Genomic DNA, 19,279 nt, shown 5'->3' with positions numbered 1-19,279 from the left:
GTTTGGGGAAATGCAGAATAGAGGAGAGCAGCATGACTTATCCCTTTTGCTCCCTAAGGCTCTCAGCTAAAGCCTGAAATTCAGACACATATGAGAATTCTGGTAGAGATCAAAATTGAATGCAAATGGGAACATGACATCTTCTGTCAGAAGGAGGATTGAGTATCTGGATAGCAACACTGCTGTATTGAGGCATTAAAAAAACCTGATGTCTTCAAATTGTGAAACTGCATTTTAAATCCCAACTTGCACAATCTAGAATATGTGCATATATTGCATACATCTGTGAGCATCAGATATTTTGATTTGTACTCTGAACCTGCGAGGCTGTGTGCATGCTCTTTTCTGAGAAACTATTGCCTGATACTTTATTTTGAATGGAAATGTTCCTGTAATTGCTTCCAAGAAATCACCTGATGAGAATAAATGAGCAAATGTGGGAATTGCTGGGATGTGCTCACAGTGAGATTGTCTCTCTCTGTAATGGTGGGGGTGGCACAGAAGCAGTGCCTGGAAACTGCAACTTCTCTTTTTTGATCTCACACTGCCTGGCCACTGTGACCAAGCTGCTGATTTCCACTGGTGAAAACCATTTATTTTCCAGCAATGGAGCATGTAGATACCTGTCATCTCAGCCTCCTCTGGATCCCTGGCCCTGCTGTGCCTCTGACCATAGGAATGATGGAGAGCTGTTCTCTTCCAGATCTCAGCACAGGGCTGGGATAGCAAGAGGATTAGCCAGCAGGTTCCCCTCTGTTTCACAGCTGTGGGGGATGTCACAGCTGCTGGCTGGAGTAGAGAATCCCATTTGAGTTTCCCTGGTAGGAGGAGAGCCCTGGCTCCAATGAGTCTGGTGGAAGAGGGTTGGAGTGCATGGTGCACCAGGGCAGATGAGGGGGATGTTTGTTCAGCCTTAATACAAAATGGTGAAGGGGAGATGTCATTGCTGTCTTCAAAAATGAGGAGGATTGTTACAGAAAAGGCTTTTTGTGGAGGCTCAGCAAAAGGGGGAGATGTGGCATTCACATTCTCCAAACAGAGAAAGACATAATTCCCCCTCAGGATGTTTTCTGGAGAAGCACAGAGAGGAGAGAAAACAATTCTTATCTCTACTTGCTGCTCCTGTTGTTTTTGCACATGGGGAATGTGTTAGGAAGTTTGTTTACCTGAAGTGATTTGGCAATTGGTTCTGCTGAGGATGGTTTTGATTCCTTAGCCAGTTGGCTCAAAGCTGTGACAGACAGTCACAGGTTTTTCTTCAGTATTCTTCACTATCTTTTGTATAGTATAGTATCTCTTTAGTATAGTTATAACATAGTATTAATGGAATGTAGTATAGTTTTAATAAAGCAATTGTTCAGCATTCTGAGTCATGGAGTCAGATGCCAACCATTCCCTGTGTCAGGGGTTCCCTGTTTTCAGTAGGGAGAGACAATGGAAACAAGGTGCAGCAAAGGAAATTCCGATTATATATATAAAAATAATTCTTCAACGCAAGGGTAAGCAAGGTGGAACAGGAGTCCAGAGATGAAGATACTGAACATTTGACTGGATAGGGCCAGGGGCTCATGATTTATCTCTGGCAGGGGATTGATGCTGCCCCTTTGTTCCTGGGTGAGCCTGGCTCCTCCAGATGCAGCCCTGGAGGAAATGCTCCTGCTCTGCACTGAGCGTTATCAATGCAAGCTCAGGTGGGTGCTGGCTGTCCCAGGAGAGCTCCAGAGGTTCAGTGGGTGCATTGTGACCATTGTGGGTGAGTATGTGAAACAAGAGGTGCCACAGGGCTGGCATTTTGCTCTGCTTTCCATTCCGTGTGCGAGCCCAAGCCCGCTGTCTGCCCATGCATCCCATAGTGAGTCTGGTACCCTGTAGGTGCTAACCAGCCCCAGCCTGTGGAGTGCTCTGGGGAGCCTCTCCCATCACCCTGCCATGATGGGTGTCACCCCCGTGGGGCTGATGCTGCCCTGGGACAGCCCTGGGAGGTTCTTGGGGTCAGGGTGTTATTTGGGCAGCCCCAGCTGCTGTTTCGTACCACTTATCCCCACACCATGATTTAGGATTAGCCACTAAATGGTCATTTTTCTTCTAATTTATTTTAATTAGAGGCAAAGAGTTGTCCTGGTAGTTGAAGCTGAGTTCAGAGGTGTAGCCAGCAGATCTGATTGATTATTCATTAGTGCTCCATGGCTTCAGAACAGAGATGTGCTTCCTTCTGCTTTCCTCTCCCTTGTGTCTGGGTTAGGCTGGAGGCTGCTCTGTATCAGTTCAGCTCCAGCTGGAGAGCTCTGCTTTCATGTTTATCTCAGTTCACCATGCATTTCATCACAATGCTGTTATTAGCTGTGTAAAATGGAGGGATTAAAAAGGATGAATGAAATGACAAAAGACCCTGGAGGAGAGAACTCTATTAAATTCACACCAGGAACCCTAGTCAAACACTTGTGAGAAAAGACTTTCTTTTTCAAGCTGTATGACAGTTTCTTGTTTTCCTGTGTTTTAAAATAAAAATTATGCAGGTCCTAGTTAGAAAGCAGGTGCCCAGCCACTCCCTAAAATGTTTATAGTACCCAGAAGAAATACCAATCTGTGTATGTGGGCCAGAAAGAGACACTTGGTCTGCATGGCCTGTGAACTCACAGCAATTTTGCAGCTGTTATATTTAGCATGTGGCATTCTGATACCCATGCTAACCAAAGCATGGAGCTGGCCTGAATATTCTGAAATTACCTGTAGAATCATCTTGCCTTAACTTTCTTGCACTCTTGCTTTAAAACTGGAGTTGAAAACTGAGAACTGATATATCATGTCCTCATATGATTCTTCCTGTATGATTTTAGTGTCTCACTTTCTTGTAATTTAAAATAGACATAAACCATTAATGAAATAGAAATAATCAGAAATTAGTAGTAATGCCACCAGCTTGGATATTCATAATATCATATATTATGAATAACATCAATAATATTTATACTGCACTTTGAAATCCTCCTTTGAGTTGTGTTATCAAAATGAGAAGAAATGTTTTAAAGATGTGTGTGGGTTATTTGTTTGTTTTTTCTTAACTAAGAGGTAGATATTGGCTCTGGAACATGGAGGTTACACTGAATTGGGTCCCACTTGTTTTCAGTGAATCTGGTCCCTCAAAATGTTTGATCTTCTGGGTTTTCTGGTTAATGTTCTGGAGTCCTCAGAGAGGTAAGAAAGTCAGTTTCTGATGGAAGGAGTTACCAGCATCTGGTAAATAACAGTAAATTAATATCAAATTAACATTTACTGTTAATTTATCAGCATCTACCGTATCCACCATACTATCCAGCATGGAAGGTGGCCCTGCCCTGGCAGGGGTTGGAACAGCAGTAGGATTTCACCTCAGGCTGTTGTGCACCAAGCTGGCCATGACTATGCCTGACCATTTCTGGACCAAACTGCTCTCCTTGGCTGGTGGAGAGATCTACCCTGGGTTTCTGTGCTCCTGCAAGAGCTTCTGGAGAGCTCCAAGGCACGGGGGTGCTCACAGCAACCCTGGGACTGCTTGAGGTGTTGCAGCACATTGAGTCATTGGTAATCCATGGAAAGTGTCAGTATTTTTATACTTTAGCTGAGTATTTGGGCCAAAGAGATTTTCTGGTTTAATTTTGAAATTACATTGAGCTGAAATATTCCTTGCATTTAGTTAAGCACTGCTAGTAATGTTCTGTCCCTGGGAAGCTGAAGTAACAATACTCTAAGGAGGTTGTGTTGCGATTGACTTGGATGTGTTATGGTTTAATTTAATCTTTTTATTCCTGTTTTCTGTCCCATGAGTACACCACAAGAAGTCTAAAGCTGTCTTTCAGTGAGATGTAGATGAGCAGGAGCTTTTGTGTTTCTCACCACTTCCTCAGACAGTGGTAGCACTTATGGTTTGATGGTGGAAGTCTTCCATAACCTGAACTGAGGTTTCAAATACAGAGAATGTAGTAGGATTATGCTCTCAATTTAGGTTTCTATATGTGGTTACACTTCCTAAAAGGTGATTCATATAGTATCAGTCAAAATAGTTCCAAAATAATACTTTCAACGTGATGTGGTTTTCTATGAAAATAATGTGGAGCTTCTCTGTTGATAAGCAATCTATAGTTTATACTTTTTTTAGCCTAGAAATCAGTTTGGCTAGGTTATAAGTTTTTCTGTTCCTTTTCATATCATGAGCCTACCATAAATCTGTAGGCTAACTCACAGTGCAGATTTTGAACCATCTGTCATCTCTGGAATATAATATCAGTGCTCCTAAAAAAGCCTTTTCCCACATAAACATCCCCCTCTCCAGAGTCAGGAAAAGCAGCCCTTCCCATCTCAACCATACCACTTAGTTTTCAAATTGCCATTTATCTGGCTTGGAGAAAAACAAAGCTCTCAAAGCCGGAATTATAAGGTCAGGACTGGACAGGGAAAGCATCAGACACACAGACCCTGAGCTCTGCCTTTTGGAGCAGTGGAGCTGCGTGAAGACCTGACCTGGTCACAGAACAGGAATGTTTTCCTTCCTAAAAGACACGTATTTTATTGCCCTCAGTATCACATTTTGATGGATTGATTGCTTCTTCTTCCCCAGCAGAGTGATGAAGCTGTGGGCTGTGCCAGCTGTGAAAAATGCATGTATTTTATGATTGGCTTTTCACAAATATGAAAATGAATATTATATGTGTTGTGTTAGAAAGTAATGGTGTATTAATTCTCTTAAGTAGCGTATTAAATATACTTTTAGGTTGTAACAAAATGTTAAAATAGAAACTATGCTATGTAGAATGCTTTTTTTTCCTAAAGAAAGGACTCACACTGAGATAGCAGTCACAGGACACCTAAATCTTTCAGAGAAAGAGAATTTATTGCTCCATTATCAGGAGAAATGAACTTCTTCCTGCCTCACTCTGGCAGGATGATACTGTTAAGATTATGAGGAAGAAGTTGACAATGACCAGACAGAATCCTGTGTTTGAATGGAATTTATGCATCATGTATGAGATGTATGAATATGCAACAGGCTGTTGTTTTTAAGGGTTAATCTTCTGTTAACGTGGGTCCTCTTTTGGGCGTATGCTGCCCAGAAAAAGATACCTGGACTGCCCATAACTCTTTGTTTCTATTGTCTCATATTGTCCTAATTCAAATTGTCCAAATTATTATTACTCTAATTGTATTACTATTTTTATAAACATTTTATTACTATTAAACTTTAAGAAAAATCAAAAACGAGTGATTGGCGTTTTTCACACCAGCACTGGCTGTAAGCTGGGGCCGTGGGCTGTTTTCTCCCGTGGTGCTGCTGAGCTGGAGCTGGACAGGGAGGAGCAGCAGCAGCTCAAATGCCCCTGGCAAGGCCCACGAAACCCTATCTGTGCCAGGCAGCTGCTCAGAGCCTCCTGGGCTGTGCCAGCCACGGTTTTCCTGTTTACTGCAGCTTCCCACAGGTCCCACAGCAGCCCCACGCAGACCCCTTTTCAAACATTGCCTGGGCGACAGCAAATTCCTCTCTCTCATCAGCAGCTCCGCTGATGGCAGCCTGAGGTAGAGCAGAGCAGCTTTAGTAAACCTCCACCTGCAAGGAATTTGCTTCCTAAAATAGCTGCAGAGCTGTGGGGTATTTTTATAGCAGCCACACAGGCATTCTCTGTTCTGAAGGACTGGAGAGAGAACTTTCAAGTGTTGGCTTGAGTGTGAATTGAGAGAATTCTGCCTGCGTTTGAGGAGAGTCTGGAACAGTAACCTTGGGAAGGGTTAAGTACCTGCCTAATCTTGAATGGACTTTAAATGTGATCTCATGTAAACATAACCCTGTGAAGACCCCTCACTGCTGGTAGCTTTTCTAGGAATGTCAGGCTTTAGTAGGCATCGCGTGCATTATCATAACAATCCCAACATTTAACAAGGTCTCTCTATCAGTAAAAGAGTTATTTTGGCATTTCTATCTTCTTCTTGTTACAGTAAGTGTGGAAAAGGGAACAGTGGGGACTGGTCTTGAACAAGAGGACACAGTCTCAAACTGCGCCAAGGGAGATACAGGCTAGAATTAAGGAGGAAGTTTTTCACAGAAAGAGTGGTCAAATACTGGAATCATCTACCCAGGGAGGTGGTGGAGTCACCATCCCTCGATGTGTTTAAAAAAAGACTGGATGTGGCACTTGGTGCCATGATCTAGTTGAGGTGTTAGAACATGGGTTGGACTCGATGATCTTAAAGGTCTCTTCCAACCTAGAAATTCTGTGATTCTGTGATTGTTTAGACCAGTCTGAATATAGGATTTCAATGTGAACAAATATAATAGTTCACAGAACTACTGAGGTTGAAAGAGACCTTCAGGATCATCCAGTCCAAATGCCAACCCCACACAACCACAGTCACCCCTAAACCATCTCCCCAAGTGCCACATCCAGACACTTCTTGAATACTTCCAGAGACGGTGTCTCACCACCTCCTTGGGCAACTTATTCCAATGCCTAACCACTCTTCAAGTGTTTTTTTTTTTTTCCTAATATCTAATCTGAACGTCCACTGATGTCACTTAGGGCCATTTTCTCTCAGCCTTTCACTACAGACAGAAGAGACCAACCCCACCTCACTACAATCTCCTGTCAGTACTAAAGAGCAGCGAGGTCTCTTTGAGCCTCCTCTTTCTCCACAACCCGAGTTCCCTGAGCTGCTCCTCATAGGACATGTCTTCTAGGCCCTTCACCAGCTTTGTTGCACGTCTCTGGACATGCTCCAGCGCCTCAACATCCTCTTAGAAGTGATGGGCTCAAAATTGAACACAGCGCTTGAGATGGATCCTCACCAATGCCCAGCACAGGGGGACAATCCAAGAGGAGCCTGGAATTGCTGGCCACACTATTGCTGATACAGGCCAGAATTCCATTTGCCTTCTTGGCCACCTGGGCACACTGCTGGCTCATTCCCAGCTGGTTGTCAACCCCCAGGTCTCTTTGTAGTGAGCAGCCTCTCGAAGCACCCTGCCCCCAAATGCTTGGGGCTGTTGTGACCCCAGTGTAGCTGTGTGACAGCTCCAGGCTGGCCAGGGCCAGTTTCTCCACCCATCCCCACTGCTGTTTCTTCACCTGTTTGTGCCTGGCCACGTGCCAGCTCCTGTGTGAGGAGTGCCCTGGCTGAGGAAAACAACAAAGGGTCATGACAACTGCAGAGGAACGTGTGCTGCTTTGGGAAGATGAAGGTGCTTAAATTAGAAGCATCAAGGACAGTCCTTGCCTTGCTGTTTCTGCTGGAAGGCCAGTTGGGCATCCCTGTGCCCTGCAGCCACTCCAGCAGGAAAAACTGGGTTTCAGCAGCCATTAGGTTACATTAACCAAGATGAAGTTTCACTTTGCTTCTGTAGTAATCTGGCTGAGAAGTCAGAGGTGGATCTGGATGGAAAACAGAGCATCCTTGTGTCAGAGCTCTCCTGGGAGTGCCTTCTGCTCCCTTGGTGTGGGTGTGTGTGCGCTTTGGAAGTGTGGACGTGAGGACGTGGTCTTGGCAGGCCAGGAGAGCTCAGCAGGTCACCCAGGAGGTGCAGAGGAATGTTTCCCAAAGCAGAGGGATGTGCTGGGTGGCTGTGCAAGAGGAGCTTTACCTGCATGGCTGGCTGAGTGACGTGGGCACACCCTCACGTTTGTCCCTGGCACCGAAGCAGCCCCACAAGGATTTGATTCAAGTGGAGTTTGAAGTGAGCCTGGTCTGTCTCACACACTAGCCAGTAAACATGTTGAGAAAATGGGAAATATCTCATTGATTCCTAAATGTGTCCATCCCTGTGCACAGAAGTTGCTGTCTTGGCTGCTGTGTGCCCATGAAATGGGAACATTGTTATTTATGGGCAAAATAAGGGCTGTTCTATTTGTGCTGTGGTGGTACAATGTTCTAAGTGTTTGGGCAGCCCAAACACTGCTGGTGACATGGTAACTAGAGGAGCAAAACTTGGGAGCCTTGGGATGTAGATAGCCCATGGTGGTATATTTGTAACAGCAGGTTCTACCCACAAAATACCCTTGTGGTTAAAAGTGCTCAGGGGAGTGGATGTGCAGGCATTTCTGGAGGTAACCTGAGTCCTGGCAAGAACTCCTGACAATCACTAAGAGCCTTTCCATTTATTTCAGTGGCTGCTTTATGGAGCATGAGAGTTAATTCTGTGGGTAAATGGCTTTTCCATGAGGAAAGCAGCATCACCAAATCAGAGCCCAAGATGTCCTGTGGGAGCCTCCCAGGTCATGGTGGCAGCTCTGAGGCTGTTCCCCAGAGTGTAGCCTGGATTCTGTCAGGAATTCTGTCACATCTGGGGTAGCCTGTGCTCTGTGATGGTCACACCACTGCTCCAGCAGATCCAGAGAAGGAACAGAAGGATTTAACAGCCAGGTCTGACTGTGGCTGTCCTGGTGAGGGGAGACAGAAGGAGCTTTGGTGATGATGCAGCTGCTCCCCTGGAATATGACAGGGTTTGTTAAAGAGGAGCCTACAGTTCAATTGCTTTACTATTCCCCTGACAATCAAGAAACCCCAGAGTATGGGAAGGTTCATCCTTTCCTGTGTCATTTAGTGGTAAACTTGAATAATGAAACCCAAACCCCAGATCCTACATAATGTAACTATATTAATAAATGAAGTTCATCCATTCCACATAGTATCTCCTGGTGCTACAGGGGATTTCTCCCCTCCTTTTGCTTTTGTTCTCTTTATTGAGTTGAGCATCCTTGCACTGCATCAGGAGGAGTAAATAACCTCAGTTATCCATCTTTGTTGCAAAAGAAACAATTACAGCCTTTCCAGTGCCTCTTATGGATCCTCCCCAGTGCACTTCCCCTTTCCCTGTCCTTCTCTTTCCCCTCCTGCCTTCGTGTCTCCCTTTTGACAAAGAATGACCAGAAGCACGTGTAATGATCCAGGCTGGGGATTGCTGCTGCTGAGGTGCCTAATAGGATTATAGGATTTTCAGCATTAATCCTTATCCTATTCTTTAGGCAGTCTAACCTTTTACTTAGATTTTTGCCTCCTGTTGCACAATTATTTGACTCTTCAGTGATTTCTTTACAGCTGCTGTTTTGTCCTTTTCCAAGGTGATTGTAATTGGTGTAGACCTCCAGCACAGAGCAGTGTCACAACTGTCAGGCTGTTGTGGTTATTTGTTTAGTGCTACAAGTGAGCTTTTCCTGGCTCCCTGATGGATGTCACCGTGTCTCTCTCTGTGCCCTGAGGGTGTCTGCTTGCTTTAGCCCAGACTGCAGAACATTTCTGTAGCCTTAAATGTAGCAGCTATTCCATATCAAGCTCTGGGAGGTTTGATGATCAGGATATCTGCTTCTGCACAGAAGGTAAAAGGACCAAGGCTTTCTTGGGTACACAGCTCATTTAAAGAAGCTTTGGAAGATGGAAATGGGTGGGGAGTGGGTTGATGCTGGTTTCCTAAGGAAATGAGATTTAAGTTGTCTGTTTTTCCACTGCTGCAAAACGTTTGGATCTGCAAAGTGGCTGTGGCCAAAGCAGATGGGTCAGGGAGGTCTCAAATGAAAATTTCCTACATTATTCCTAAGAATTGGCTGCTGGATAGGAGACTGTTTTGTAGCCCTGCCTGCCAGGAGGTAAAAGCTGCAGTGCTGACTCCATAGGGAGGTCATTAATTTGGCTGGCCAGCACCAGACAGACAGACAGACAGACAGAGCCTGTAACACAGAAAGAGTCTCAGCACATCTGAGTCCCAGCTCAGCTGGCGGCTGTGGGAGGGATCTGGGGGGCAGTCCTGTGATTTTGGGGAGGTGGGAAGAAAGCTGAAGGTCCTGTGATCTGTTCAGGGAACATCAGAAGCGTGGCAGAAGAAGGATACAGAGATGAGGACCACTGGGGAATGATGTGGCTGGAACTGGGCTGCAGTCTCAGGCTGGGGCTGTCAGGATGAGGGAACAGCTTGATTTGGAGGCAGTGAATTGATGGGCAGTGGGAGAGCAAGGAGCACAGGAGCTCCAGGGTGTGGGAGAACAAATGCAGGGAACAGCAGAGGAAGAGGGTGGTGGCACTGCAGGCATTGAAGGAGAGGAGGGACTGAGGTAGGATGTGATAAAAGAGCAAAGCAGCAGGGGTTAGGAACAACGTTTTCAGGCATGGAAAGCAGAGATAAGTTACTTCAGCTTGTTAGGCTGGGAGTGGGGGTGATGGGGACAGGGGAGAGGGGTTTAAACATGGGTGCATCCAGGTGGGGTAGGGAGCACACAAAGGAAGTGGGAAGGAGACTTGGACGAGAAAGGCTTTGTGGCTTTCAAGGGACAAAGGAGGGACAAAGGGTCAGGTTTGTGTGTAGCGTGCAGAAGGAGAGATTTGGCAGCATTCTGAGCATGGAGATGAAGGAAGGCAGGAATCAACAATAACTTTAATTATGCAGGAAGCTTGGATGAGGGACAAGTGAGAATTATTGTCTTCAGCAGAGTAGAGGAACTGAGGGAAGAGATGCAGGATTGATGTGTGTGTTTGAGTTAAATCAATTGTACTCAACCCTGATCCAAGGCCAAGTGAAGACAGTAACTTCAAGAGACCTTTTGGAATATCTCTGTATGCAAATATTTCTCTTAAAACCCCTGAATAAGCTTTACAGAAATGCCCAAACATCTTTTGTCTTCCATTTGTAGAGTGTACCCCGAGATTGTGACCCCAAGCCACTTAGGAAGCCACAGCAGTGACAAGACTGGCTTCCAACGTTCCTTAGAACAATTTTCAGTCTGGTAAACCACAGCAGTAATAAATGTCCATATATGCACACAACACACTGCAAGGCAAATCTGTGAAACTCTGAATCTCCAGTTTAGGGAGATCACATCACCTTATTAACTGTCCCTTGCTTTGCACATGCAAAATTATTGCAATTTCCTTCCCTCACAGTATTTTCTTTTCCAAGTATTTATTGTCTGCAACTAATTATTTTATGCTATTCTTATAAACCATTTGCTTCTTCAGGATCCAGTGACTTTCTGTTACCAGCAGAAACTGAGGAAATTAATATCAATCATTCAGTGATTATTTGCAGGAAATAAAAGGGTGAGATAGTAGCCAGCCTGGGCCAAGAAGGAAGAACAGCATTGCAGTGCAGTTTATAAGGAGAGCCAAAAATATTTTTCATGTGCTCAGCTGTTATTTTCTGAGTATTGTAGCTTTCTTCCTTTTGTGAACTCTTCCTTCTTTGGATTAGGTCCTGCTACCACTGAATTCAGAATATTTGTTGTTATATCTCATTGAGAGCAGGACCAAGGCACTGTGTGTGTTCATCCTGGCCTTAACCCTTGTTGCTGTTTGGTGGGATACTGCAAGGGACAAAACCCCTTCTGGTTTCCCAGGACCTTTCTGAGTGTTTGTATCTGATCCTTGCAGGTAGCCCAAGCCCCTCCTGAGCGGGATAGGTTTGGAGCTGACTGCTGCCAGCAAAGCTTTTGGAAACCAGTGGGAAGCCTCTGTAAAATGTTGGATCTCCTCGCTCAGTAGCTGCTGCTTTTCTGAAGTCTGCATTGTGCTTCAGGTTCTGCTAAGCCATGCTACAGTGAGCATGATGAATAGCAGGCAAATTGCCTTTGGTGCCTGCTTTGGGAATCAAGATGTGTGCTGGCTCACCCCATTCTTTCATAAATACCTTCCTGAGCTCCGGGAAGGAGGATGCTGCACCACAGCCCAGAGTGTTAATTTTTAATGTCTTCTGCACGTAATGGACTTGACTGTAATTATGAGTCCCTCAGCACAGAGTCACTGCTGGCAGCGTGGAAAAAGATGGCTCTGGGTCCATGTGGCTCCACAATTAGGGATTGAAACATTGATCATTTTCATTCCCAGGAGCAGAGGAAACAGTTGTGTGAATTAAAAGCAAAAGCTTCAGCAGAAGGATGGGTAGTGGCAAGCCAATAAACGTTACCCTGCAATCTATTAAATTTAGACTTTGCAGCATCATGCTCCTGCTTTGAATAAAACTGACTGAAACCTGGGCAGGGCAAAGTGGTTTTGACAAGCCTATGCTTACGTCCAGAATAATCCAAGTGAATAATCATGTAGGCAGTGATGCAGAGAGAACCCAGGATAAAAAATTCTCCACGTGTTTTTCTCAGTGGTGCTATTTTTAACTTACAGATCCCTGTTTCTTTCTTACATGAAATCTTGAAGCTGACAGCATCCCTTTCAGGCTTGAAAATGAAAGGAAGCTGTCTGGAAGAGCAGCAGAGCTGGGATTTTTAGGCTTGATCATGTTGGCATATCTTGGTGGGCAGATTCCTTCTCCTTTCATGAGCCCAAATTGACTTTACTGAACGGTGCAAGGTTCTTCCCTACACCAGGTTTAATGTAGGATAAGGCACCCAAACCCTTGCATCACTAGAACCTGGATCCTGCTTTATCATCTGCCAGCTTTTCAGAGTATTGAATAGAGGTGGAAGGGATTTTAGACCAATAATTCTCTCTCTGAAAGCAATACTCCCATATTCCTGGTGTTGCAGTAGATTGTTTCAAGAGCAGACTTTTAATTTCCTTTTGAAAGTGTGGTGGTGGCCTTTTTTGTTTGGTTTGGTTATTTTGTTCTGTGTGTAACTCACAAGGTACAGCTTTGGAAATCATTGCAAAAGGAAAACCAGCCTGAATCTCTGCTCTTCATCCAAGTCACTGGCAATAGCTGCTCTGAATTCAGTGATGCAAAATCACCCCTGTGCTGTATTTAGTGCACTCAAGCTTAAATCAAAACCTAACACTTTTTACCAGTGCAAAAACCACATTTAAAACACGGGGGGGGGGGAAAATCTTTCCCTGTGACAGGAAATCAATTTAATCAGTTTATTGTTTGTTTGTTTTTTCCAGGCTTATATTTGGCACACTTTACCCTGCATATTATTCCTACAAAGCCGTGAAATCAAAGGACATCAAAGAATATGTGAGTAATGAGGTTTGTGGCTGTGCTGGGGGGTTGTTTTCTGAGATTGCTCCTCACCACATTGGAAAGGTGTTGTCTGTATTCTGGGAAAGCTCATAGAGGGGCAGACTGGCCTGAAGGTGGACTGGGTGATTGCTGGGCATAAATGAGCCCTGGGTTTGTGCTCCTGGCTCCAGTGCAGGGCTGATGTGCTCCTTGGCAGATGCATGCTGCTCCTCTGGTGCTGAGATACACAGCTGGCTTGAAGGCATTTGGCATCCAGAGCTTTGTGTGCTCTTCTTTGTTTCTGAAGAGCAGCGTAAATCAAAGGCTTTTCAAAAGGCCTTGAAGCTTTAACTGCTCATTCAAAGCAAGGATAAGAGGAGGCAGCTAGAAGTGCATATGACTGAATCTCAGACAGAAACATCCTTCCTTGCAGGGCGACCTATTTACAGGCAGGTCTGGCAGCTGGGTGTGCTCTCTTTTTGCTTTTTGCTGGAAAATCTTCCCTGGGCCCTGGTTTCTAAAGGCATATGGGGCCGCCAGGGAAAGTGAAATGAGGGAGGATCAAAAGCACTTGGGTGCTGTTGGGGTCCTGTGGGGTTTGTAGTGCCCTTCACAACCTGAGCTCCTTTGACTTCATTGAGCCCAGCTCAGCCTCCAGATCTTGACTCTCCAATCCTCTCAAGATCCCAGGGATAACAAGGCCATTTTCTCATCTGGATAAAAGCATACATGTCTATCCCATTAAATCTTTAGTGCAAACTCAGTCTGGGACTCACTGTGGCTGCTAAGAGTTTTGTTTATAATTTTCCTCCTTCAGAAAATGGCTTGGGGTATTTTGAGAATCATAAGTGTTACAGAACACAGCAAATACTTAAGGTAAAATGTCTCTGCAGCCCTTGCACAGCTGAGTTTCTCAGGGCCTCTTTGCCTGAAAATGCTGAAGATGTGCACAAGCATCTCCAAGCAGTGTCTGCCACTCATAATTTATGTTTCCATAGTCTCTTACTGAAAGGTATTTTGTTGAAGGGTCCAATTCCTGTTGGAAATTGAATTTGAAAAGAGGAACTCACCTCAGACACTTGTGCTTGTGACGCAAATGTGGAACAGCTGACCTGACCTGGTCTGCCCTTACCATTGATTTCAGTTTAATTTAGCAGTTGTGGCAATGTATCCATTAAGGCCTGATTAAAAAAAAATAATAAATGAAGTAATAATTTACACTGACACAGGAGGAACCTTTACTTATTAATCAAAACTTACATCACTCTAATTTTATTCTGCTTGGTAATGGTAATTTTGATGAATGTTTAGGCTGATCCAAGCCCAACCACACCAGGTCTTGGTTTGTTTTATTTGTTTAAAAGTTTTGCTGGCAGTAATATCTAAGTGAGAGAGCCATGTTGGCACTGAGGCTCTGAGGAGCCATAGTTACATAACAAATCTGGCAGAAGCTGCACTGGGAAGATGATGCTCTCAGGCATTTGGCAGTGCCATTATTGTTGTAACACTACATATAGATATAAATATGCACATAAATATAAATCCCAGGAGAGCAGTTATGTAGCAGAGTGACAGGTGCTCAGGGAATAATTCCAGTACTTACAGGGAGATGGAGACTATCAGCACTGTCCCACTGTATCAGGGAGAAGATGGGGACATCATTTCCATGCTGGTGAGATCCAGATTTATTGATGCTTCCATCTTCCATTCCCCAGAGCAGCACCTGCTGTAGGTATCCCTCTTGTGCTGTCCCTCCAGCCTTTCCTTAGCCTATTGCATTGTACCAGCCTTAGCTGACATGGTCCAATTCTCTAATTCATGGACTTTCATGGATTTTCATGGGTTTTACTTCCTTAAGCTTTTTAACATTCCAGCAAAGCTGCTTAGGGATCTCCATTTTCAAATACACCTAATTAAACAACTGTTGTCAGTTAAATTAACAACCTTTGTCTCACCATCTTTTTCCATCCCAAGAGCTAATACTACATACTTCAGGATAGTTGAGCTGTGCTTTTAGGTGCCATTAAGTGCTCAGTGACAAACATTTCCAAATTCCTGAATTACCTGAGGTGCTGCAGTTTATCTGACCAAGTCACCATCCCCAAAGACTCTCTTGCTGTCACCCCAAAGGAAACCATCATCCCTGACAGTGGGGTTTCTCCAGATGAGCAGAGAGCACAGCACATGCTCTCACTGCCAGTGTGAGGTAAAACATTCCCCCCTAAGCCCAGGGCAAGGGATTCAAACTATTGCCCTTGTCCCTGCACTGGGTATGGGTGGGAGCAGGCACAGCCACCCCAGGGCTGCCCCTGAGTCAGTGAGTTGTGGTGAGTTGATTGTGCTCCTGAGCCCTGAATTATGGCATGGGCAGTTACCTCTTTACCTTTTGCTGGCTGTAGGTATTATGTAAGTAATTACATTCTGTCTTAACTGGAGTTTGGCCAACAACCTTCTATTAACATTTGCTATTAACTGAGCCAGGTGAGATTTTTAATGCCCTGTGATAGGGCTGTCACGCTCTGCTGGCCAGTGGAGTTTCTGTAAGGACAGAGTCAGGCTGTGCTCTTCTTTTCCTGAGACCAATCCTAAATGCCACAGTCACCTTCCCAAGGCTGTGTAAATCTGACATGTGTTACGTGCTGAAGTGGGGCAAACTGGCACCTTCAAGTCCACAGTAATTGCTAAATACACAGTGGGGAGGGCGAGGGGGTAAGGATTTCTTTTCCTGTGAGAGTTATTCTGTGCACTTGTGCCTGTAAGAGATAGTTTGAGGCTGTTTTTTTTTACCAGGTCAAGTGGATGATGTACTGGATCATATTCGCGCTCTTCACGACAGCAGAGACGTTCACGGATATCTTTCTTTGCTGGTAAGCACCAGGGGGAGAGGCTCTTTGGCATGAGATGAAAAGGAAATGGAAATGTTTACAAGGAGAAAAAAATGGCACACAAAAGCACACTGACTCCTGCACAGGGGTTCAGCAGCCTCAAGCACATAGAGGGTTTTTGTCTGCGGGAGACATGGTTCCTTTCTCGGTGCTGTCACGGATAAAAGAAAGAAGTGGAAAGGCTCAGTGGTATCTCATTAGTGGGAAATCATTACTGGAGTCTCAGCCCTGCCTGTCAGAGGGGCACAGCTGACTGCCCAGTTGGATGCTGCAGAGGTCATCACATAAATAACAGTTGATTTAGCTACAGGCAGAGTTTAGACTTGCCTGGCTGTATCCTACAGTAAACACACAGTGAGGATCAGGTGCAAACAGCCCTGCAGCACAAGCCTTTGTAGGTTGCTGTGTGGGTGGCTGTTCCTGGGATGCTTTTCCTGGCACGTTCCTGGTTAGGCTGGGTTTCTGGTTTGGTGGAGGACAGTGACAGTCAGCGCTGATGTGGCTCTCTGGTGCCAGTGCAAGGATTCCTGGTGGCCTCTGTCAGGATGGGAGGACATAAATGCCCATTTATCAGTTTCAGTGGTTTTTGGATGCTCAGGTTTGTTGCTTGGTTGGCAACAAGGCCTTTCTACCAGAAATCTGTAGATTTAGGGTGAAAATGTGACTGTAGTGCATGGCCCCTACAGCCTATTCCTGCACAGCGCTGCCTGCCAGATAAAGGAAATCAGGAGAACTTGGCAACATGTCAGATCTATTGAAAAGGAGATAAGACATTAATGTCCATCTAATTTGTATGCAGATCTACCTCTCCTGTGCTCATCTGGAGCTTTGTGGTTTGTTTGGAGGATGAATTCTGTGGGTCTGCCAAGAGAAATGGCAGAGGGCTCACCCAGCCTGTGAAATCGAGTGTGCTGTAGAGATCCTCAGTGAGGTGGGAGATGAACCTGGCCCATCCATGCTCAGAGCAGGGCATTGCAGAGGCCCCTGGTGTCAGACCTGGGTGCTGGCTGGCTCAGGGACAGCACTGTTGGCACAGCAGGAGCCTGTCTGGGTCAGCACCACAGGTCTCTGCACTGCTCTTGCTTGCAAAGAACAACAATTGTTCCTCACACTGCTGGCAGCAACATGCCTGCCCACATGGAGATGCTGCTGGGTGGCCAGTCTTGAGCTCTGGGCTCTGTCCTCCAGAAAAGAGTCTGGATAATTTAATTTCAGGATGTCTCTGGCTGCTTGTTGCAGCTAAAGCATGGCCTGTTGTTGATGTCCTCCATGTTTTGCAGCCTTACCTGAAAGTCAGTGGATCTGCACCTTTATGTTGCTTGGATCACAAAGGTTCTTGTATTTCAATTTTAGTCATGTAAGTGTTAGCTTAAAAGCTGAGAGGAGATGGAAAGTGCATAAATACATACCAATGAAATATTGGTTTGCTGGTTTGCTCATTGCTTTCTCACAATGACTGGGGATACTGTGAAGGCAGCACCTGTGATCTTTGCATATAGAAAGCTCCTCTTATCACATGTCAGAGTCTCTTCCAGATTATTAAATAATGGTTCTGATAACTAAGTAAAGATTCACCCAAATGTATCATTGACATGTGCTCAAAACTGAGTCAATGCACTTTAATCCTTAGATTTTTTTTGGTAAGCAAAAGCTGCCTTGAGCTAGGCTGGCAAATCCCTACCTGTGCTGAGCATCTCTAATTAAGGGCAGTGGTTAAATTGGGAGCAGACAGTAACCCTCTCTTTCTTCTAGGTTTCCATTCTACTATGAACTCAAAATAGCTTTTGTAGCTTGGCTGCTGTCTCCATACACAAAAGGCTCCAGCCTCCTGTACAGGAAATTTGTTCATCCAACTCTGTCTTCAAAAGAAAAGGTAATCAGAGGTGCCTGGGTCCTCTCTGGGTGGAACAGAACTGTGGTGGGTTTATTCCAGTCCCTGTTTCATTCATTTCCATTGAAGGGCTGGGAGTTGCTGATTCTCTTCCTCTATCGTTTGATCCCCTCTTTTTGGTTGGTGTTTTTGTTCTTTGTGGTTGTTGTGTTTTTAAATACTGGCATCTGTTCAGTGCACTCACACTTATTAACTCATTTTGGTGCGGTTGACAAGGTGGGAGGGAGGGGGGATAAAAATACTCCCTGAGCTGCTTTTGCATGTACTGGCTGATTATAGCTGGAGTGCTCTGTTGTGGCTGGATATAACAAACAGAGAAACTTGGTCTGGCAGCCAGGACTCCTCAACTTTGTTCTGCCTAAAACATTGTACAGCAGTGAGACAAACAGCCCAGGCAGTCTAAAATGGGCTTAGCAAGCACATGCCTGGCTGTGTAGTGTGGTGGAAAAAGGCATGTAGCCTGTTGAGGTCCTGGATTAAAAAATGTTTTGCCCAAATTAAAGATGCTAATTTTGGGAGGGGGACATTACAACTTGGATCATTTGCCTGCCTGGGAGATTCCTGTGGCTGTGAATGGGACAGTGTCAGGCTGATCCATTTGGCTCATGAGAATAAATGGACCAACAGCAGCTATTGTCACACACCAACATGAAAACTGCTGAGTGAGGAGCTGTTTCCTGCACTGGCAACTTGGAGATGGAAGCTCTCCCTTTAGCCACAGGCAGGGAAGGAGCAGTTGGATCTCAGTCCTGTCCAAGGAGAGTGGGAACCAATCCCTTGTTTCTGCTTCCCTTTGTGCTTCTCCCAAGTGGGGCTCATGCATTTTGAGCTGCCACCTCTTACCTGTGGGGAATGGGGAGAGCAGCCAGCAGCTCCTCACAGCCTCCAGGCCCCACTAACCCAGCACATCCTCCAGCTGAGAGCTAGGAGTCCTTGCTGTCATTGTCATCCAGACCCCAGTGTCCTGAGGGAGGGACAGTAAGGGCAGGAACCTCCCCAAGTGTTTCACTGTAAATTGAGCAGCGTCAAAGTCCCGAAGCTCTGGGCCTACCAATCCCATGGGCATCTGAAGCTGGGCACTGCTGTGATGTGCAGAGATATCCCAGATATTTTTGAGGCCACCTGTCCTGGCCACAGGGCAGTGCAGCTTCAGCTGCCCAGTGTCATCATGTGAGTATTTTTAACTATGAGGCAATCCCATTTGTCTTTGGAGTGCACCGTTTGCAAATGGCTATCTGTCGCAGACATCTTTTATGAAAAATCCTTTCCTTAGGATTTTTCCTCCTGAGAAGCTGAGAGGCCTCAGGACAAAATGTAAACATTGATTATCTGCTGCTCTGGAATGCAACAGGTAGATCTTTGATTAGGTCATGTTGGATGTTTGTAATTAATGGCCAATCACAGCCCAGCTGGCTCGGACAGAGAGCCGAGCCACAAACCTTTGTTATCATTTCTTCCTATTCTATTCTTAGCCAGCCTTCTGATGAAATCCTTTCTTCTATTCTTTTAGTATAGTTTTAATGTAATATATATCATAAAATAATAAATCTATCCTTCTGAAACATGGAGGCAGATCCTCATCTCTTCCCTCAACCTCGGACCCCTGTG

The 19,279-nt window shown here is 45.2% G+C and overlaps 1 protein-coding gene across 1 annotated transcript in view; it reads left to right on the top strand.

Moving 5' to 3' along the window:
• The window catches only part of REEP1 (receptor accessory protein 1), a 66,045-nt gene that overhangs the window by 13,156 nt on the left and 33,610 nt on the right, over positions 1 to 19,279 (top strand). Inside the window, exons 2-4 of the mRNA XM_059470642.1 lie at positions 12,838 to 12,910; positions 15,686 to 15,762; positions 17,533 to 17,653. Of these exons, the coding sequence (XP_059326625.1) occupies positions 12,838 to 12,910; positions 15,686 to 15,762; positions 17,533 to 17,653 (271 nt within the window). The remainder of the gene's footprint in view (positions 1 to 12,837; positions 12,911 to 15,685; positions 15,763 to 17,532; positions 17,654 to 19,279) is intronic.

Source organism: Ammospiza nelsoni, chromosome 4 (assembly GCF_027579445.1).
Source record: "Ammospiza nelsoni isolate bAmmNel1 chromosome 4, bAmmNel1.pri, whole genome shotgun sequence".
Classification (NCBI taxonomy): domain Eukaryota; kingdom Metazoa; phylum Chordata; class Aves; order Passeriformes; family Passerellidae; genus Ammospiza; species Ammospiza nelsoni.
This window is presented reverse-complemented; position numbering and strand designations above follow the sequence as displayed.